The sequence below is a fragment of the Lagenorhynchus albirostris genome, chromosome 12 (assembly GCF_949774975.1).
Source record: "Lagenorhynchus albirostris chromosome 12, mLagAlb1.1, whole genome shotgun sequence".
In the NCBI taxonomy this organism is placed as follows: domain Eukaryota; kingdom Metazoa; phylum Chordata; class Mammalia; order Artiodactyla; family Delphinidae; genus Lagenorhynchus; species Lagenorhynchus albirostris.
In genome coordinates, this window is record NC_083106.1 from 26264554 (window position 1) to 26285196 (window position 20643).

General features: G+C 38.1%; 1 protein-coding gene across 2 annotated transcripts in view; it reads right to left on the reverse strand.

Annotated features, from left to right (window-relative positions):
- Positions 1-4538: 4538 nt before the first annotated feature.
- Positions 4539-20643, reverse strand: part of PEX7 (peroxisomal biogenesis factor 7) — an 86421-nt gene continuing 70316 nt past the window's right edge. The window contains exon 10 of one of the 2 annotated variants that reach the window (XM_060167340.1): positions 4539-4930. In XM_060167340.1, coding sequence (XP_060023323.1) covers positions 4862-4930 — 69 coding nt within the window. In that variant the 3' untranslated portion in view covers positions 4539-4861. Of the gene's footprint in view, positions 4931-8380; positions 8413-20643 lie in introns of those variants that run through there. The other variant, XM_060167341.1, reaches the window with a different exon arrangement.

A 20643-nucleotide genomic window follows, 5' to 3' on the forward strand; every position in this document is an offset into this window, starting at 1 on the left:
CATCGGCTTGAGAAGTGTGTCCTAGAAGGCTTCCTGGAGAAGGAAATACGGTCTTATTTCATTATTTTAATTGTAAAAGTAATACATGCTCATTATAGTACATAAAAGGAAAACAAACTTTGTAAGTAATAAGTTAACATGCTGTCTTCAGTATTCCCCACCCCCAGTCCCACTACATGGAGCTGGCTACTGTTGAGAGTTTGGCATGAACCTTTCAGTTTTTCTTGTGCACATATGTATACATACATAATTCTCCCTTTAAAAAAAATAAAATCAGGATATCATACACATTTGTCTATAAAAGCATATTGTGGTAACCAGCCTCCAAGACAGCCCCCAGAGATGGCTGGCTTCCTCATATTCACACTCCTGTTAACCCCGCCCACATTGTACAACAGTCAGTCTGAGTGCCCAGTAGAATGCAGCAGAGGTGATGGCATTACTCCTGAGATTAGTGTGCAGAAGACCGAGGCTTCCATCTTGAATTTTCTCTTTCTCTTGTATCATCCAGTCTGGAGGAAAGCCAGATGCCATGTCGTAGGGACACTCAGCCAGCCAGTGCAGGGTTCTACAGTGAGCATCTGAGGCCAGCTAACAATCACGTAAGTGACTTTGGAAGCTGACCCTTCGGCCCCAGTTGAGCTTCAGATGTCTGCAGACCTAGGTGACGGGCTTAACTGCAATGTCATGAGAAAACCTAAGCCTAAGCGAAAACAATGCAGCTAAACTACTCCTGGATTCCAAACCTCTAGAAACTGTAAGATAAATAAATGTTTGTTGCTTTAAGCTGCTAAGTTTTGGGGTGATTTGTTACACAGAAACAGATAATACACATATCAATAACAATCTGTTTTTCCATGTCAGCACACACAGTTTTACCTTATTCTTTTAAATGACTGTTCTGTCATATAATCTTTCTTCTCCAGACAGGTGTCTAGGTTTTACCAAACACTGATGTAATGATTACCCTTGGAAGTTTGTTCTTAGATACTTCTGTAAGGATTTGGTGGGTACAGGCAGGGAATCCTAGACCTGAAACTGCTGGGTCAATGGCTAATTTAAAACCTTCGTTGCCAAACTGCCTTCCAAAAAGGTGTATAACGGTACTTTCGCTTTAACCGATATTGGATATTATCAATATTTTAAATCTCTGCCAAACTAATAAGCAAAAGAAGTCTTTGTCATCAATGAGACAAAGTTCAACTAAGTATCCTTTTGCAGTATATTAAACACTTGTTTTCCTATTGATATCCTTTGTTGCTTTTATGTTTGGTTGTCTTCTTAGTGATTTTTAAGAGCTCTTTATAAATTCTGGATATTAAATCATTTGTTACATATGTTGCAAATATATCCTTCCAATATGTCTTCTTTTAGCTTTGCTAAGAGTGTGTTTTGCTATTTTAATTTTTGTGTGTTGTCAAACTTTTTCTTTAGTCATTTCACATGACTTTCAAATAAATGATGGGTAAGAATTTGCCAAGCCAAGAGCAGGGTAATGCAGGCACCTGGACTACCTTAAGCTAAGACAGAAATGAAAACCTGCATTATTTACACAGGGAGTTAGTGAGCACACTGGTGCTGCTGGAGCACAAAGTTCGTGACAATGTGGCGAGAAGCCATGCTGCAGAGAGTGGCAAGGGCTAGCCCCAGAGGACTTTGGCCGCCTGGTTAGTAAGCTTGAACTTTTTCCCATAGACAATTCTATAAGCAGAGAAAAGGTTTACACTGAAATTGATGTAGTCAGATTGCATTTCAGATCAGCCTCCGGCAGCTGTGTTGAAGAGGATGACTCCAAGGGTACAGAACTTGAAACAGACACATCATTTAGGAAGCTGTTGTGATCATCCAGAGAAAAGCTAATGACGGCTTGAACTAGGGCAGTGGTGTTTGGATTGAGGGGAAGAGACAGAATGGAGAAGTATTTAGGGTGTGAGAGGGATAGGACTTAGTGACCTATTTGATGTGCCTTGGACTGGAGAGGTGGGAATAAGGAAAGGAACAAGGATGGCATTTAGGTCTTTAGCTTGAGAGCCTGGGTAGACAGTATTGACAACAAATGAAAAAAGCATGTGCAGGAGGAGCCCATTTGGTGAGCAAGATGAATTTGGTTGAAAGAAAATGAGTGCAAAGGCTGAGGGAGACCCAAGTGGGGAAGGCAGGAGATTTGGGAGTAGTCAGTATGGAAGTCAAAAACACGTAAGTGGATTATCTCTTTCAAGAAGAGGCCAGTTAAGTAAGAAATTAATGAGTTCATTGCTGGAAGAGTCAAATTATAGCTAAGATATGCAGAGAACACTCACTGCCAAAGGCAGAAGGGATGGCTGGCTCTCAGCCTGGGTCTCCCTGGGGGTGATATACTTTAGGGTCACCCCAGACCCAGGGTCAGCTTCTTAGCACTTTAGACTTGGAAACACAATTTTGCCAGTTTTCTCAGGAATGATCAGGATCTAGTCACCAGCGTGTCCCACAGCTTTACTATTTCTCAGTGGGCCAACTTCTGTTATTCCTAGGAAAAGGTGGCCACATGGCAGGACCAGACCCAGTCATAGCAGATTTCAAATTCCAGCTCCACATTTCCTGGCTGCTATGACTCCCGAGAGCCTTCGTTTCCTTGTCTGGAAAATGGGAGGGCTTCCTTGCAGGGACGTTATAAAGATTAAAGGGGATTAGATACAGAAAGCGTCTCATGTAATGCCCAGATCACAGAAGATGCTCAGTGACCTGAGTTCCCCTTTCCTGCATCCACTCCTCAGTGCTGTGCTGTCACTGCAGGTGCAGGAGGAACTTGGGGAGGCAGGCAGGATGAAACCCAAGAACTCAGTTGCCAGGAGACAAATTCTAATTTTCCCAACTAGAAGAATGACTGGTTGTCCTCTAAAATCCAGAGGCTGCTCGGCTTGTGAATTACCAAGAATTCCAAAATCGTGTGCATTCCCTTTCAGGACACAATCCAGCTCCTTTTCTTCTAGTTTGCCAATCCTAGCTCAGGGAACTCACTGAAGAAATGTTCACCCACCCTCCTTCAGATTGAGAGACTCCAAGCACCTGAGTTAAGTATTATGAAGTTAGGGTTCTAAACATCTCTAACATCCCTGAAATAGAGGGGAAATAAATCAAGAGAGATATTAGTTTTTAAATCACAAGTATTTGTTTCAAATGATACATGGTAGATTATTTTAATAAAATCTCTTGCATTCTAAAAGAAAAATAATTTCATTTCACTGTAAATATGATCTGGGTTAGGTATTTAAAAAGGTCTATTATAAATTCTGCCGATACAGAGAACATTCACTGTGAACCCACTTATATTGAACTGCATGCAACACAGAGCAGCTCTATGAACCAACCTAATCGCATCGAAGGATGCGTTTGAGCACCTTGTTCCTTACAAGACATTCATGTGAAGCAGTGTCCTCTCTATGGGGGCCTCTCAAAAACAATTAGCACTGATTGGTCTAAGAACTGAAAAGAGTTATACTTTCTGTGAGACCATTCATTCATTTGACAAATATGCATTGAGCACTTTCTACGTGCCAGGCATGCTGCTAGGGCCAAGCCAGGGACTAGGACGAAGTCCTTGCCCTCAGGCCTTGGGCAGCATTGTGTACTTGACCAGACTTCCCATTTATGCTGCCAGTAGCAACTTTCTAGGACTTTAAGGCATATATTTTCAAGCCCACTCCTGGCTCCACTTTATGTCTCCTTTTGTTCCTGTGGGCTTGTTTTTGTGTTTTGTAAGCTGTCTTAATTTTTTTTCTGTAACAAGTAAACAGGGAAATATGTAAATTAGACAATATACATACATTTACATTTATCTTTGTTCTGATTATTACAAGTATATTTTGCTCTTTAAAAAAATCTCAAAAACTTGTTAAAAATTTAATGACAATTTTTGCCATTTATAACGTTTTATTTTAACATTATATAAAAACATAAGTGTTATGCAAAGTTGTCTATTCTACTAATTTTTCCCTTTTAACCTAATTCTTTATAGGTCGTCACACCTAAAGGTTTTTCAAGACTTAGGGAGGCAGCAAGGAGGGTTTACAGCATTACTTAGGGCTTTCATTACTTAGTTTCAAGGGTAATTGCTTGAAACCTTGGTGGGACCTAAGACTTTTTGCCCAGTGACCAGTTTTTTAAAAATTTGATTGTAGAGAAATAGGAAGAGAGACATAGGGTCATGGGTATAATATCTAAAAATATTTGAATAAATGTAAAATACAGGTAAGCTCTTAACTCTCTGCATCCATGTTCTTAAAGCATGACAGACACCAGTCCTTGAAAGAATCTCATTCATTCCATGTATCAAGCACACAGTAGATGCTCAATAAATAACTGCTGAATAAATCAGTGATTATTAGAGCCCTGTTACTGAACCATAGGTATATCTATATTATATAGTGTTATATATATATATACTATATTAGAAAAAGTAACCTTGTTGGGGGTGTCATAAAATCATAAATGATCAAGGGATGCAGTTTATTGAGATTTTTATCAACAGCAGTGATATTTTCATCAAAAATGGCAAATTAAAAATGAAACATATCACTATCAATATAATCTATAGATCTCTCATATTTTAATCCATTTTATACTAGAAAGATTATATTTTAACAGATACTATAAGATATATCATAACTTCAATATTCCTTAGGATTTTAAGAAATATGGCTCAGGTACCAGAAGCTTAAATAGTGAGCCAAAGTCTTTATCAGCTTCCTCAAAACTGATTCCAGAATACATTTTTCAATTTTCAATCTGAATAGTATATAAAAACATAAACTCTATGTTATCAATCATTTATTTCCTGCTAAGCAGTTCTTCAGTCATATCCTTTGTTTCTGAGTAGTTTATCTCAAGCAGGCATGGTAAGACAAATAGGATCATATATCTTTATTGTTTCATCCCAAGCACAGTCAGCCACCTGAAAACAAAAAGGAAACATAATCTACAAATGTTCAAAACTGGCAGAAAAGCCTAAGTCTTTTAGCGTGTAAGTAGATCATCCACCAGGGAACATCTCTTTAAATAGGAAGTACACAGGGACACGTTTTTGAAAAAAGGTCTATTTTCCCTTTTAAAGATACACTTTGGGGACTGGTTCCAAATGATTGAAGTTGCCTGTAAGGATTTCCTGCCAGAGCTACACAATTCCCTATAGGTCCTGAGATAAATGTTGAAAAGATACATTCCTAAACTGTGAACCAAGGCATCATACTAGCTATTGTGGGGATGAAAAAGGAGGTAAAGTATAGCTCTTGCCTTCAAAGAATGGCTCATTCAAAACCAAAAGTGGAAAGTGCTCTAATAGAGAGTCTCAGGGGAGGAACTCTTTGAATCCAACTGGGGCAGTGTCAGAAGATTTCACAAATGCCGTGGCATTCACACTGGCCCTCTTTAGGGGCAGACATGGGAGATATGGACATTCGAGTCCAAAAAGTCACATAAAAACATGAAGGGAAGATAGTTCATGGTGCTCAGGAACTGTGTGTTAAAAATTTGGTAAGTGTAGCAATGTCTCAGGGTATAAGATTACTATATAAAATCAATCATATTTCTGTATACTAGCAAGAAAAAAATTTTAAATTACAATCAAAAAATTAATTTACAATAGCATCAAATAACAAAATACTTAGCAACACATTTAACAACAGATATGCAAAATGTCCACACTAAAACACAGCTGAGAGAAATTAAAGAAGGCCCAAATAAATGGAAAATATACCACGTTCATGGGTTCAGTATTTAAGAAGTTAATTCTACCCCCAAATAATTTATAAATAATTCATAATCCCAGCAGGCTTTTTAATAGAAATGGAGAAAGTGACTTTTAAAGTTGAAGTAGAAAGGCAGAGGACCTAAAATAACCACAAAAATCTTGGCAAAGAACAACAAAGTTAAACTACTTACACTGTCTGACTCAAGACTTATCATAAAACTACAGTAATCAAGACAATGCAATACTGGAATAAGGATATACAAGTAGGTCAAAGGAACAGAACATACTCAGGAATAGACCCCACACTTGGACAGCTGCTTTTCAACAAATGTACCAAAACAATCCAACAGGGAAATAAGAGTCTTTTCAACAAATGATGTTAGAACTGGATGTCCATATGGAAAAAAATGAACTCAACCCCAACTTCACACCATAAACAAAAGTTCATTTGAGATGGATGGCCCACAGACTGAAATATAAAAGCTAATGGTATTAAGCTTTTAGAAGAAAACACAGGAGAATATAGTCTCAATCTGAAGGTAAGTAAAGATTTCTTAAACAGGAAGCAATAACCATAAAAATTAGATAACTTAGACTCAATCAAAAATAAAACTTTTGCTCATCAAAAGACACTGCTAAGAAACCGAATGAGCAAAACACAGAGTGGGAGAAAATGTTCACAAAACATATATCTGGCAAAGAACTTGTATCCACAATATATAAAGAACAACTATAACTCAATAATAAAAAGACAACACAAATAAAAAAAAATTTTATTAACAGATAAAAAAAGATATATGAATGACCAATAAGCACATAAAAATATTCACCATCATTAGGCATCAAGGAAATGCAAATAAAACCCACCATGAGATACCACTACTTACTCATGAGAATGGCTAAAATTTTAATTTTAGATAGACAATATCATATGTTAGCAGGGATGTAGAGCAGCTCTAACTCTCATACCTTGCTGGTATAACCACTCTTTGGAAAACTGCCCATTCCTTATAAAGTTAAACATATACCTAGTGATTCCATTCCTAGAGGGGTTTCCAACAGAAATGAAAACATCTTCACAAAGCAATGTATGCAAGGACGTACACAGCAACTTCATTCACAATACCGCATAACTGGAAACAACCAAAAGACAGACAAAAGAATGGGTAACAAATTGTAGTAAATTCGTGCAACACAATGTTGCTAAGCAAAACAATGGAGGGAACTACTGATGGGCACGAGAACGTGGATGAATCCCACAGATAATAAGTGGAGTGAAAGAAGCCAGAAACAAAAGAGTACATTCAGGAGATTCCGTCATATAAGTTCTAAAACAGGCAAAACTAATCTAAGATGAAAAAAAAAATTAGGGCTTTGGTTTGTTTTGTCTTTTCAGCTGGAGGGAGGGATGGGGCTAGGGAAAGTCTGGAAAGGGGTACAAGGGAATTTTGGAGGAAGATGCAAATGTTTTGTATTGAGATGGGATGTAGATTACACAAGTGTATCTGTCAAAAACCTATATCTAAGATTTGTACATTTCACTGTATGTAGATGATACCTAAAAATAGTAAGAATAATAATGACAACAACAATAATAGCAATAATAATAATAATAATGAATGAGGAGTGGGACATGAGTAGAGGAATAAACAAAACAAGAATGTTGATTGATAATTGTTGAAGCTGGATAATGGAAGTGCATTATCCTATTGTTTGCTTTTTATACATTTGAAATTTTCCACAATAAAATAATAAGAAGAAATGAAAAAATGTAGATAGTAACATGAAGGATGAAGTAGCAGGAGAGGGAATTGACCAAAGTTATTTGCACTGTATTTCCCATCCTTTAATGGTTGCAAAGGCTGAAAGTTATATAAGGGAATTCACAGTCCTGGTCAATCTAATTACCTGGCTGTCACTATAGAATACAGGAACTGCTCAGATTAATCAGAACATATTAACTCCTTATCATTCATTAACAATATCTCAGATCAGAATCCAAGCTAGAGAAAGCATTAGAGACCTTTCAGTCAAACTTTTTTTATTTAAGCATTAAAAACCAGACTCTTCAAGATTTGGTTGCTACCCACTTCTTTTATTCTCACTGCACCAGGCTCACACACTCAAATCCTGGCATCTTGTTCATGCCTCTGTGCTCTTATCCTCTCACTGATCCCCTCCCCTGAATAACCTCTTTCTCCTTCCCTTTCCCTCTGCCCCTCACCTTGTTTTGCCTGGAGATGACACCTCTTTTGGGAAGAATCCATTTAAGCATTACCTCCTCTGTGAAGTTATTCACTGTACCTATAATAATCAGCTGTGCTTATTTATTGACACATGTGTCTTCAGCTCTTTGAGGGCACGGACCATGTCATGTTCCATGTCATAACAATGACACAATGAAGATTAGCTCAAAGAATGTATTTTATAGATTAAGACTGCAGAGATTAATTTCTTCTCATAACCACACTAGAGCAGCAGAGTTGGAACCAGAACCTAAATCTGTTGAGTCTGTCCACTGAAAATAGTGCCTCACAAAAGGCCAACTGACACTCGTCATCTGCCTAATCCTGCAATTGTAAATTTTTATACCACGGAATATAAAGATCATTATACAAATTTATCCGTCTCACCTATGTATATTTTTTTCCAAGTGCTGGGCCTTTCTGTATGTTAAGTGTCAACTACTATGGAGAAAAGAATCAGAGAAATGAGACTTAAGCTTCTAATATAAGGTATCCGTAAATTACCTTTCTGAATCCCTATTTAGCACCCTTCAATCCAGCTTCTTAATTACTCAGAACTTATAACTAACAGATGTCAAGGCCACTGAATCAGCAAATGTTCATAATTCTGTACTACATTAATTGGTAATATGAGAAAGACCTAAAACTGCAATGATACAGAATTATGAAGATTGACTCAAATTAATGCAAACACTATTTCTCCATTAACTAATTAATTAAACCCCATCTAGTGCTATAAGTTTTAAAAAGCTAACAATTAAAAAAATAATAAGGTAAGAAGCACTTTAGTAAACTAACAATGCAGCTCCAGATTCTCTAAGGAAGGCACTGTAGAGACTTCCTGGTAAAGAAAGGTGACGGTGTGGTCGCTGTGGGTCTCGGGTTAGGGGGCACTCATTAATTACCATCACCACCCCAATGGCCTTAAAGGCATTCTATAACTTAGGGTAAACATGGGGCTTTTTCTTTTTAAATTTTATTTATTTATTTATTTTTGGCTGTGTTGGGTCTTCGTTTCTGTGCGAGGGCTTTCTCTAGTTGTGGCGAGCAGAGGCCACTCTTCATCGCGGTGCACAGGCCTCTCACTGTCGCGGCGTCTCTTGTTGTGGAGCACAGGCTCCGGACGCGCAGGCTCAGCGGCCATGGCTCACGGGCCCAGCCGCTCCGCGGCATGTGGGATCTTCCCGGACCAGGGCTCGAACCCGTGTCCCCTGCATTGGCAGGCAGATTCTCAACCACTGCGCCACCAGGGAAGCCCCTGGGGCTTTTTCTTAATTTCCCATACTACCTATCTGAGGCCAGCCTAAAAGACATTAAAAAAAAAAAAAAGACTGCTAAAAATAAGGGTTAACAAAAAGACCAAAAAATAAACAAACAGATGACATGATAATAAAATATCTGCTTTACTGGATGAGATCCACTCATTGCTTTAGCTTGTCAAACACAGCAAGGAATCTTTCCCAGGTCTCATCCTGCTTCTCCACAACAAGCCATCTTTCCCTCCCATCCCCGGGAATGCACTCCTGCCATGAAGACTCCTTCAAGGCCAGAGTCAGCATAGAGAATGAGAAGACGATAACAGGATATCTCCTTCCTCATCTACCGAAGATCCTGTTTCTCCGTTTCAGTCTCCTATATGAGGACTCATTTCTTTGCTCCTTACCTTGCTGTCAGGAAAAACTGTGAAAGATTGCAATCAGCAAAAAGATTGCTAGGTGTTCTTTCAGCAGAATGCTGGCATTGTCCAAGAGCCCCACAGGGTTACCTGATTCTATAGGGGTCTATGCCTTCCAATGTCTATGACTGGATTATTTTACAACTCTAAAGTTATAGAAAACTGATAGTAATCAAATGATTCTCAGCCATTAAAATTGCAAATGAAGGTTGTCCTGTGGAGATGCAACTGATGCCTCATCCTGTCTCCCAAGAGATGATTCTAATCATTAAATGTTACTGCCTTATAGATACTGACCAGTTCTGCACCTATTAGTAAATTCATTTTCACATTCAGCAATTGCCTATATGTGTTTTTTCTTCGGCTCCTTTGAGCTAGTTGTAAAATCCTTCACAAGCTACATAAGGTCTTTGACACATGTTCATGCTATATTTGTATGAGAGCCATGACTGCCATTTTGAAAATTATCCTTTAACATGGCCACAGAAAAGCCATTTCATTAAAAGAACACACATGAAATGGGGATAAGGGGCCGATAATTATACTAGGAAAAAGAGGCTAAGAATAACTGCTAAAATGGGGTATGAAATTGAGCTCTATCTCCACCTTCTGACAGCAAAGCTGACAAATGCAAACAGTAATGTAAGATAAGCAAATAGCATAATAAATTTACCAGTTCATCAGGGGAGATAAAGTTTTTTCTAGAACTTGACTATAAGAGAAATATATAATAATATACCTCCACTACAAAAAGCATTCAATACCAAAAGAGTGGATTTACAAGAGATACAAGTCATTCTTCACATGGCTGTTTTTAAAATAAACATCTCAACCCTCAACTGAGACAAAAGCATACTATTAAACTGTAGTTTCCTAGAGGCATTTCTATTGGGCAGTAGTTCTCAAGCTTTGGCATGCATTAGAATCACCTGGAAGGCTTGGTAAGACAGATGACTGCCATCCTCACAGCACTGGTCCTCAAGGTGTGGTCCTGGGAGCAGCTTCATTGGTATCACCTAGGGCTGATCTACAGCTGGGGGTCTGTTTTTTTTTTTTTTTTTTTTTGCGGTACGTGGGCCTCTCACTGTTGTGGCCTCTCCTGTTGCGGAGCACAGGCTCCGGACGCGCAGGCTTAGTGGCCATGGCTCACGGGCCCAGCCGCTCCGCGGCATGTGGGATCTTCCCGGACCGGGGCACGAACCCGTGTCCCCTGCATCGGCAGGCAGACTCTCAACCACTGCGCCACCAGGGAAGCCCCAGCCGGGGGTCTTTAAACCAAGGTCCACAGATGGGCTTCAGAAAGTCCACAATGCAGTATTTTGTGGGTATATACATTTTGAGGAGAGGGGAGAGAAAATCAATAATTTCCTTCAGAGTCTCAACCCCTGGCCCCCCAAAAGTTAATCCAGAGCATTCACCAGCTGAGTATTATAAATACGTAGGGAAGAGTCTAATATGCAGCCAGAAATGAGAACCTCTACTATAGAACCCCCGCTATACAGTCCTCCCTTAGTATCTGCAGGGGACTGGTTCCAGGACCCCAACACACACCAAAATCCATGGATGCTATAGCCCCTTATATAAAATGCTGTAGTACTTGCATGTAACCTACATACATTCTTCCATATACTTTTAAATCACCTCTAGATTACTTATAATGTCTAATACAATGTAAATGCCATGTATATAGTTGTAAATACAATGTAAACGCTACAGAAATAGTTGACAGTGTGTGGCAAATCAAGTTTTGTTCTTTGGAACTTTCTGGAATTTTTTTCCCCTAATATTCAATCTGCAGTTGGTTAAATGTGTGGATGGGGAACCCGTGGGTACAGAAGGCTGACTGTATATCAATTAACAGGACTTTTGTCCTGTGCACTAACCTGGACTTCTTTGGGAGTACTTTATGTGCAGGAACTTTTTGTTGTTGACTAAAAAGAAATTTAGCATTATTCAAATAATCTTCTAAAGGAAAATTTCTCTTCCTTTCTTGAGGAGAAAGAAGAGGTTAATTTGCCACTAATACAATGGAAAACACCTTGTGCCATGTTTTCACATTTTTATTTAGAATCTAAGCTTCAAATCTGGTAGGTTGATATGTGGTAGGAAGACCGTGAATTGGGAGGAGGACGAAGAAAGAAGAAACATGACTGAACTATCTTTAAAGAAAAACACTAGTCCTACCTGAAGCGTTCTTAACCAAAAGTTTACATAGCTTCCCGATCTTATTCTATTGATACATAAGCAAGTATCCAGAATTTCTACTTAAACGCATTAGAAAATTTTATTACCCATTTAAACTATGGTTAATAATATGGTTAATATTTTTATTTTACTCATTTTATTTGAGATTTGTACCCTGGTGAGTTCTAAATGGGCTAAAACCCACAGGGCCAAATTAAGGAAATACAGATTTAAAAAAATCTGTTCTAAAGGGAACAAATGGAGCAAAATCTTTCAGGCATCAGAGCTGAGCACATTACCACACTTGCACAATAAATTAGGCTCTATGCTTTATGACAACTAAGAAGAAAGTGACAGTCCTCTGGGCAATATAGCTTCTGTTTTCTAACAACATTCACATATGGATGTAAACACTTTTGTACAACTAAACCTAAACAGGATCTTTTTAGAGTCACTGATTACATGTCTTGAGCAAATCTGTACTCCTTGTGTTTTGTATATAATAAACCTTTAATAAATGCTTGTTGAATAAATGAATGAATGAATCCATGTATGCGCAGTGATTTTCCTCCTCCAAAGATTTTCTTGAGTAGAGCCTCAAATGTGGTAACGAGCACCTAATCAGGTGTGAGGTCAGAGATCTGGGTAAAGGCAAAAAGTTTTATAGGATTTGGGGGATGAATGGAATTTCTGAGCACCATGAATACAGGTATACCTCGTCTTATCGTGATTCGCTTTAAAGATACTGTGGTTTTTTATAAATTGAAGGTGGCAACCCTGCATCAAGCAAGTCTACTGACACCATTTTTCTAACATTTGCTCACTTTGTGTCTGTGTCACATTTTGGTAATTCTTGCAATATTTCAAGTGTTTTCATTATTACTATATTTGTTATGGTCATCTGTGATCAGTGATCTTTCACATTCCTATTGTAATTGTTTTGGGGTGCCACGGCTGTGCCCATACGAGACAACAAACTTCATCAATAAATGTTGTTTGTGCTCTGACTGCTCCACCAGCTGGCCATCTGCCCCATCTCGCTCCCTCTCCTCAGGCCTCTCTACTCCCCAAGACAGGTCAATTAACAACCCTACAATGGCCTCTAAGTGTCCAAGTGAAAGGAAAAGTCGCATGTCTCTAACTTTAAACCAAAAGCTAGAAATGATTAAGCTTAGTGAGGAAGGCGTGTCAAAAGCCAAGACAGGGCTTCCCTGGTGGCGCAGTGGTTGAGAGTCCGCCTGCCGATGCAGGGGAAACGGGTTCGTGCCCCAGTCCGGGAGGATCCACATGCCGCAGAGCAGCTGGGCCCGTAAGCCATGGCCGCTGAGCCTGTGCGTCCGGAGCCTGTGCTCCGCAATGGGAGAGGCCACAACAGTGAGACGCCCGTGTACCGCAAAAAACAAAACAAAACAAAACAAAAAAAAAACCAAGACAGGCCCAAAACCAGGCCTCTTTCACCAGTTAGCCAAGCTGTGAATGCAAAAAAAAGAGTTCTTGAAGGAAATTAAAAGTGCTACTCCAGTGAGCACACGAATGATAAGGAAGTGAAACAGCTTTATTGCTGACATGGAGAAAGTTTTAGTGGTCTGGATAGAAGATCAAACCAGTCACAACATTCCCTTAAGCCAAAGCCTAATCCAGAGCAAGGTCCTAACTCTCTTCAATTCTATGAAGAAATGAAAGAGGTGAGGAAGTTGCAGAAGAAAAATTTGGAGGAGCAAAGGTTGGTTTATGAGGTTTAGGGGAAGAAGCCCTCTCCATAACATAAACGTTGAAGCAGAGGGTGCTGATACAGAAGCTACAGCAAGTTAATCCAGAAGATCAAACCAAGACAATGAGCTGGCTACACTAAACAACACACTCCCAATGTTCAGACTACTAAACAGGCTACTTTTGGAAGAAGATGCCATCTTGGACTCTTATAGCTCAAGAAGAGAAGTCAATACCTGGCTTCAAAGCTTCAAAGGACAGACTGACTCTCTCATCAGGGGCTAATGTAGCTGGTGACTCTAAGTTGAAGCCAATGTTCATTTACCATACTGAACATCCTAGGGCCCTTAAGAATTATGTTAAATTGACTCTGCCTGTTCTCCAGAAATGGAACAACAAAGCCTGGATGACAGCACCTCTGCTTACAAAATGGTTTGCTGAATATTTTAAGCCCACTGTTGAAAACTACTACTCAGAAAAAAGATTCCTTTCAAAATATTACTGCTCATTGGCAATGCACTTTGGCCACCCAAGAGCTTTGATGGAGATGTACAATTAGATTAATGTTGTTTTCATGCCTGCTAACACAACATCCATTCTGCAGCTCATGGACCAAAGAGTAATTTCGACTTCTAAGTCTTATTATTTAAGAAAAACATTTCATAAGGCTACCATAGATAGTGACTCTTCTGATAGATCTGGGCAAAGTCAACTGAAAACATTCTGGAAAGGATTCACCATTCCAGATGCCATTAAGAACATCCATGCCTCATGGGGAAAGGTCAAACTATCAACAAGAACAGGAATGTGGAAGAAGCTGATTCCAGCCCTCATGGATGACTTTGAGGAGTTGAAGACTTCAGTGGAGGAAGTAACTGCAGAAGTGGTGGAAACAGCAACAGAGCTAGAATTAGAAGTGGAGCCTGATTGAATTGTGATTCAATTCAATGAACTGCTGCAATTTCATGATAAAACTTTAACAGATGAGGAGTTGCTTCTTATGGATAAGCAAAGAAAGTGATTTCTTGAGATGGAATCTATTCCTGGTTGAAGATGCTGTGAAGACTGTTGAAATGACAACAAAGGATTTAGAATATTATATAAACTTAGTTGACAAAGCAGCAGCAGGGTTTAAAAGGACTGACTCCAATTTTGAAAGAAGTTCTACTGTGGGTAAAAATGCTATCCAACAGCATTACATAGTATAAGAAGTTGTTTGTAAAAGGAAGAGTCAATCAATACGGCAAATTTCACTGCTATTTTATTTACAAAGTTGTCACGGCCACCCCAGCCTTCAGCAGCCGTCACCATTGAGATAAGACCCTCCACCAGCAAAAAGATTACAACCCACTGAAGGCACAGATGATGGTTAGCATTTTTGAGCAATACAGTATTTTTAAAATTAATGTATGGACTTTTTTTTAGACCTAGTGCTATTGCACACTTAACAGACTACAATAGAGGGTAAACATAACTTTTATATGCACCAGGAAACCAAAAAATTTGTGTGACTCACTTTATTGAGATATTTGCTTTATTGTGGTGGTCTGGAACCGTACCTGCAATATCTCCGAGGTCTGCCTGTATTAATTAGAGGTTTCATAGGGAGCTTTCTTTTATGTCCCAGGAGCTGTTAGTAAAATACTCCTCTGCACTACGAAGCTATCTAAAATATAATACACATATACATATATACTTATATTCATCCATTTATTCAACAAATATTTGCTGAGCACCTCTTCTGTGTCAGAAGTATGCTGGAGATATTACAGTAAACAAGATGGTCCTCGTCTCTGTCCCCACAGATCTGGAGTCCAGCAGAGAGATTAATAAGTAAATAGATACCTACAGTGCAGAGTGATGTGAACAATGATAGAGGAATGACAGGGTCTAGTAGAAATAGGAAAAGGGTCACTATAACCAAATGTGAGGAAAGTGGATGCTTTCAGGAGGACATATTATCTAAGCTGTGGCTTAAAGAAGTATGGCTAAGCCAGAGAGCCTCTGTTTGTGGGGCAGGGATACAATGGAGAGAAGGAAAGTGTTCTAGGCAGTGGAATAAATAAGAATAAATGAAGACCAGAGAAAGAAAATACCATAGGATATCACTTACATGTGGAAACTAAAAAATACTACAAATGGGTATACATGCAAAATAGAAACAGACTCACAGATATAGAAAACAAACTTATGGTTACCAAAGGGAAGAAGGAAGAGAGGAGGGACAAATTTGGAGCATGGGATTAACAGATACAAGCTACTACATATCAAACGGATAAACAACAAGGGCATACTGTACAGCACAGGGAATTATACCCATTATCTTATAATAACCTGTAATGGAATAATCTGCCAAACTACTGAACCACTATGCTATACACCTGAAACTAACACAATATTGTAAATCAACTATACTTCAACAACAAAAAAAGAATAAATGAAAAACTAAAAGTTCTAGCTTAAAGGTTACTAAATTGCATTATAAGTCCTCTGATGAAACTCTTAATCTTTTGAGAGAGGCTTTTTTCTGGCTCCTGTCTGACTCCCGTCTAGGGTTTCTTGAAGGCTGGCTGCCAAGGCCTATCTTGTGTGACCCTCTCCCCTTGCGGTGCTGTGCACGCGGACACCACAAGGTAGGAGCCTCCAGTCTCTACATCTTCTGCAAGGATATTCAAGTAGAAAACTTATTTCTTAACCTGCAAGCCCCCACTGCAGTACATTTCATCCCTATCTCCCCTAAGTTTCCTTTAATCTGAGATCAAAACACAAACCTTTTCAATAAAACTCAAAATGAAAATTATCGACATTACAGGAAAAATGGTTTGTCAAAAAGTTTTATACTTCTTTGTTTAGTGTAAAGTTTAAAGACAGGATCAGCCTTTTTCATTATTATTTTTAAAAGCTGCTATTTCCTAGGGTAGTGGAAAATAATTAATAGGATAAGAGTCCATATAACTTCTATTTTTAGTTATTTCAATTTTACTTTGAACAGCACAATAGATATTTCTAAGTTTTAAGAATAAGCACACTAATTAGAAATATGAATTTCTTGCTACTACCCTAATATGTCAATTTCTTTAAAACATATAATGAAACATTCTTGAAAAACTGAATAGAAATTTATTATCTATCACTATAGCCCATTAATTTCTGAATACAGCTATAGTGTATACATCATGACATTGTTATACATGGAATGCTTGAGAGCAACTGTATTAAACAAATATTTTACCATTTCCTATGTGCAAAGTATTGGGCTAAGTTCTACAGTAGACCCAAGGGTATTAAAGAAACAAACCCAGTCAATAAGGAGTTTATAATAAAAATTTATCACTGATGGATCAAATAAGACTTGTCATAAAACATCCTCAATAATAATGATCCTATAAATGCAAATTTTGGAAAAGGAAATATTATAATGAAAATATCAGACTTTAAATACATGTATAATTTAGAAAATGAATTTATATTCCTTAATTTATCAATTTTCTCCATTTTATTAAAATGTTTACACATGCCACTGATAAGGTAACACTTCAAATGATTTAATATGGCTATTAATATAACAAAGAAGCCCTACAGACCCATTAAGAGATTTACTTTATTGACAAGTTTTCCATTTCCTATTTATCATTATACTCCTTTCTCTCAATTTTGTGGACAATTGCTTTTGCCCTTGGGAAACTTGTTCAAACTACTATAATTATCTGTATGACATATGACCTCTTTAGCAAAAATGAACAAGAAAAATAAGCAGAGAGATGTAAAGAGAATGAAAGAAATCACAGTCAACTCTAAATTTTGAAAAAGCAGCCCAGACATTATGTTGCAATGTATTAAATAACAGGCTAAAGAAAATACGTCTTATTTACTCAACCAGCTTCCGGAAGGAAGTGACTACAGAGAAGAACGTGGTTTATTATGTTAATCAGTATGGAGTTTAAGTAAAAGTAAGGAAAGTGCTGACTAATATACTAAAAAAAGGTCTTTTCATTCATTCATTCATTCAACATTTATTTAGTACATACATATCAGGGAGTTTGCATAAATTCACTATGTAACTCCTGACACATGGCTGGCACTCGAATATGTACCGAAATAAAAAAAGAGGAAGGAGAGAAGGAATAGAAGACCTTGTCCAGGACTTGGAAAGGCAGAAATACTTTGCCCAGGCAGAAGTGGAGGACAGTGAGGGAAAAAGTGGCAAACACATGGAGATCACAAATATTAAAATATAATTGGTATGAAATAGGGAGATTACATAGGATGGTTGAGAAATAAAACTAGAAAGCAACATAGATAATATTGAGTCTTGAAAGTAAGATTAACAGTTCAGACTCTACTATGGAGGTAATAAGCTGCCTCTTGAAAGTTTTCTGAGAGGACATGATGAGGATGACAATTTATCTATGTTGATTTGTAAATTAAAACTGGTATATAACTAGTATGGCAGAAAGTTAATGGCCAGACTAGTTAAAGAGCAATCACAGGAGTGACTGACCACGCATTCCAAAAAGAGAAAGGCCTGTTAGGAGGCAAACGTAATATCTGTATAAGATGAAAAAGGCCTAAAAAAATGACAGCCGTAAGAAAAAAAAAACGTGTTCTGTTGCAAGAACATGATATGTCTGTTCATTTATTCTAGTCTTTTTAAAAAGTCCCTTAGTGAAGGTATATAATTTTCTTTATCTAAAGTCCTGCACATTTAAAAATTTTTATTCTTCTATGTATCATACATACACACACATAGTTTTTGCCATGTAAAAGTAATTTTTGCCATTTTATTTTCTAACTGATGATTACTGGTATCCACATGGTATTCATTTTTGTATATCTTTAATGACCTTATTGAACACTTATTATTATTATTTTTTTTTTTTTTTGCCGTACGTGGGCCTCTCACTGTTGTGGACTCTCCCGTTGCGGAGCACAGGCTCCAGACGCACAGGCTCAGTGGCCATGGCTCACGGGCCCAGCCACTCCGCAGCATGCGGGATCTTCCCGGACCGGGGCACGAACCCGTGTCCCCCGCATCGGCAGGCGGACTCTAAACCACTGCGCCACAAGGGAAGCCCCGAACACTTATTATTTTTAATAGGTTTAAAGTTGATGTTCTTGGATTATAACATTTGACAATAGTATGAAGTACAAATAATGATAAAATTTTCTACCTTTTAAAAATATTTATATTCCATTTTGTTTTCTCCTATTACTAATTGGCTACAACTTTTAGAACCATGTTGATTAACAGTAATAAGGGTGGAAAACCTCATCTTGTTGCTGCCTTTAATGGGGCCATTGATATATTTCAGGTCAAGGACTAACAAAATCATACTTGCATTATGGAGAGCTCTCCCCATAAGCAGTGCTGAGAAATCAGTGGAATGATGGAAAGAGCTTAGAGACCAGTTAGGAGATTACTGCAGTCCTCCATGGCAGAGATACTAATAAATGCTTATCTAAGGCAGTGGAGCTAGAATAGTATGGTCCATATTTCAGAGATATTGGTGAGGAAAAATTCATAAGCTTGATGCCCATTTGAATTTAGGGATGCAAAGAGAAACAAGAAAACTAGGATGCTTTCCCAGGTCTCTAGTCTGGCCCCATCATGCAATCAATTGACCATGTTAGGAATACTGAAGGATAAGTATATAATAACATCTATTGAGATCACACAGTAAAGGCAATTGGATAAACGGGTCAAGGATCACTAACATATAATTAAACGCCAACTGCAAGAAGAAGATGCATAAAAGTTAGAGGACTAAGACTTGTATATTGGAGAATATCTGCTTTTGGAAGGATGGTAAGGAAGAAACTGGCCTAAGAGATGGAGATATTTAGCAAACAGGTAAGGAAAACTGCTTAGCATGGTTAGCATTAAAGCAATAGGAGGGGAAGATTTTTCTTTAAAAAAAATTAACATTATATAGCTAAAAAAAGTCTGAGAAAAGGCTAACTTGGTTTTCAGGAGCTTTAACTAGTGACCTTTTGGGGCTTAATTGAATGATGAAAGGAAGACAGATGCAGGGGCTTAAAAGAGAGTGTTGACTTTGAGAAACTAAAAGCAACAGGTAAACTACTAATTCTTAATGTCTAATAATAGATGAGAAACTGAATTTACTGGTAGGGAGGTAAGACAGTGGGATCAAGTGAGTTTTGAAAATAGAGAAAAGAACTGACTGATGGTCTAAAAACAAAACAAAAACCAGTGGATTATTGACCTGGACGAAGAAGCCAATGAGAAAATTAGGAACCTAATGGAAAGGGGAAAAAGAGAGATGGAACATAAATATTTTGAGGTGATAGAACTGGAAGAAGATATTCATTCTTGTCTATTTTAACAATAAGATAGGAGGTAAGGACAAATGTCCGGAGTGTTAATGATACTGCAGAAGGTTGAGAAACGATATTGTGGAGAATGGGTTACAAAATCAAAAAGACTTCAGAGGTAAGTTGAGTAGGACCAAGAGCCCAAATGAAGTTTTTTTTGAAAAGTAACTTGTTGTGTGTCAAGTCTGCTGTTTTTTAAGCAATGCTCTATAGTCTAGAGAAAGAAAAATGAATAAGAGAGTAAATGACTGATTCAGGAATGGGAGCCCAGAGGCAGCAGAGGCTAAGGCATCAAAAATTTGAGAAGCTCTTACTGCAAGGGCAGCTCATGCAGTGCAGGGGGCAGTAGACACAGGGTTACACCAAGATCCTACGGAGCCGGGCCTGGGGAAGGTTTTATGGCTGGGGGAAAACAATCATTTGTTATACAGTTTTAAGCTAAAAATTACACAATTATGAAAGCAACAAAGAGGAAACAACAGAGACTAATGCCTCAGGACACTGGGTGCTTCTGGCACGTGTTCTTTTCAACTCTAAAGCTAGTCTGCAACAGATGCAGAAAATATCACCTCAGATTAAAGGTGAACAGGACACATATATCCTAACTACCAGTAATGCTAGCCATCTTCAAAATATGATTTTCCAACCTCATACTGAGAATTTTAAAATATTTTATCCACTGTCAACCTGTAAACGTGATATCTAAGATTGTGGAATAGGGATCTGAATCAAAACATAAGCTGAATTATTAAATGATACCCTAATATTTT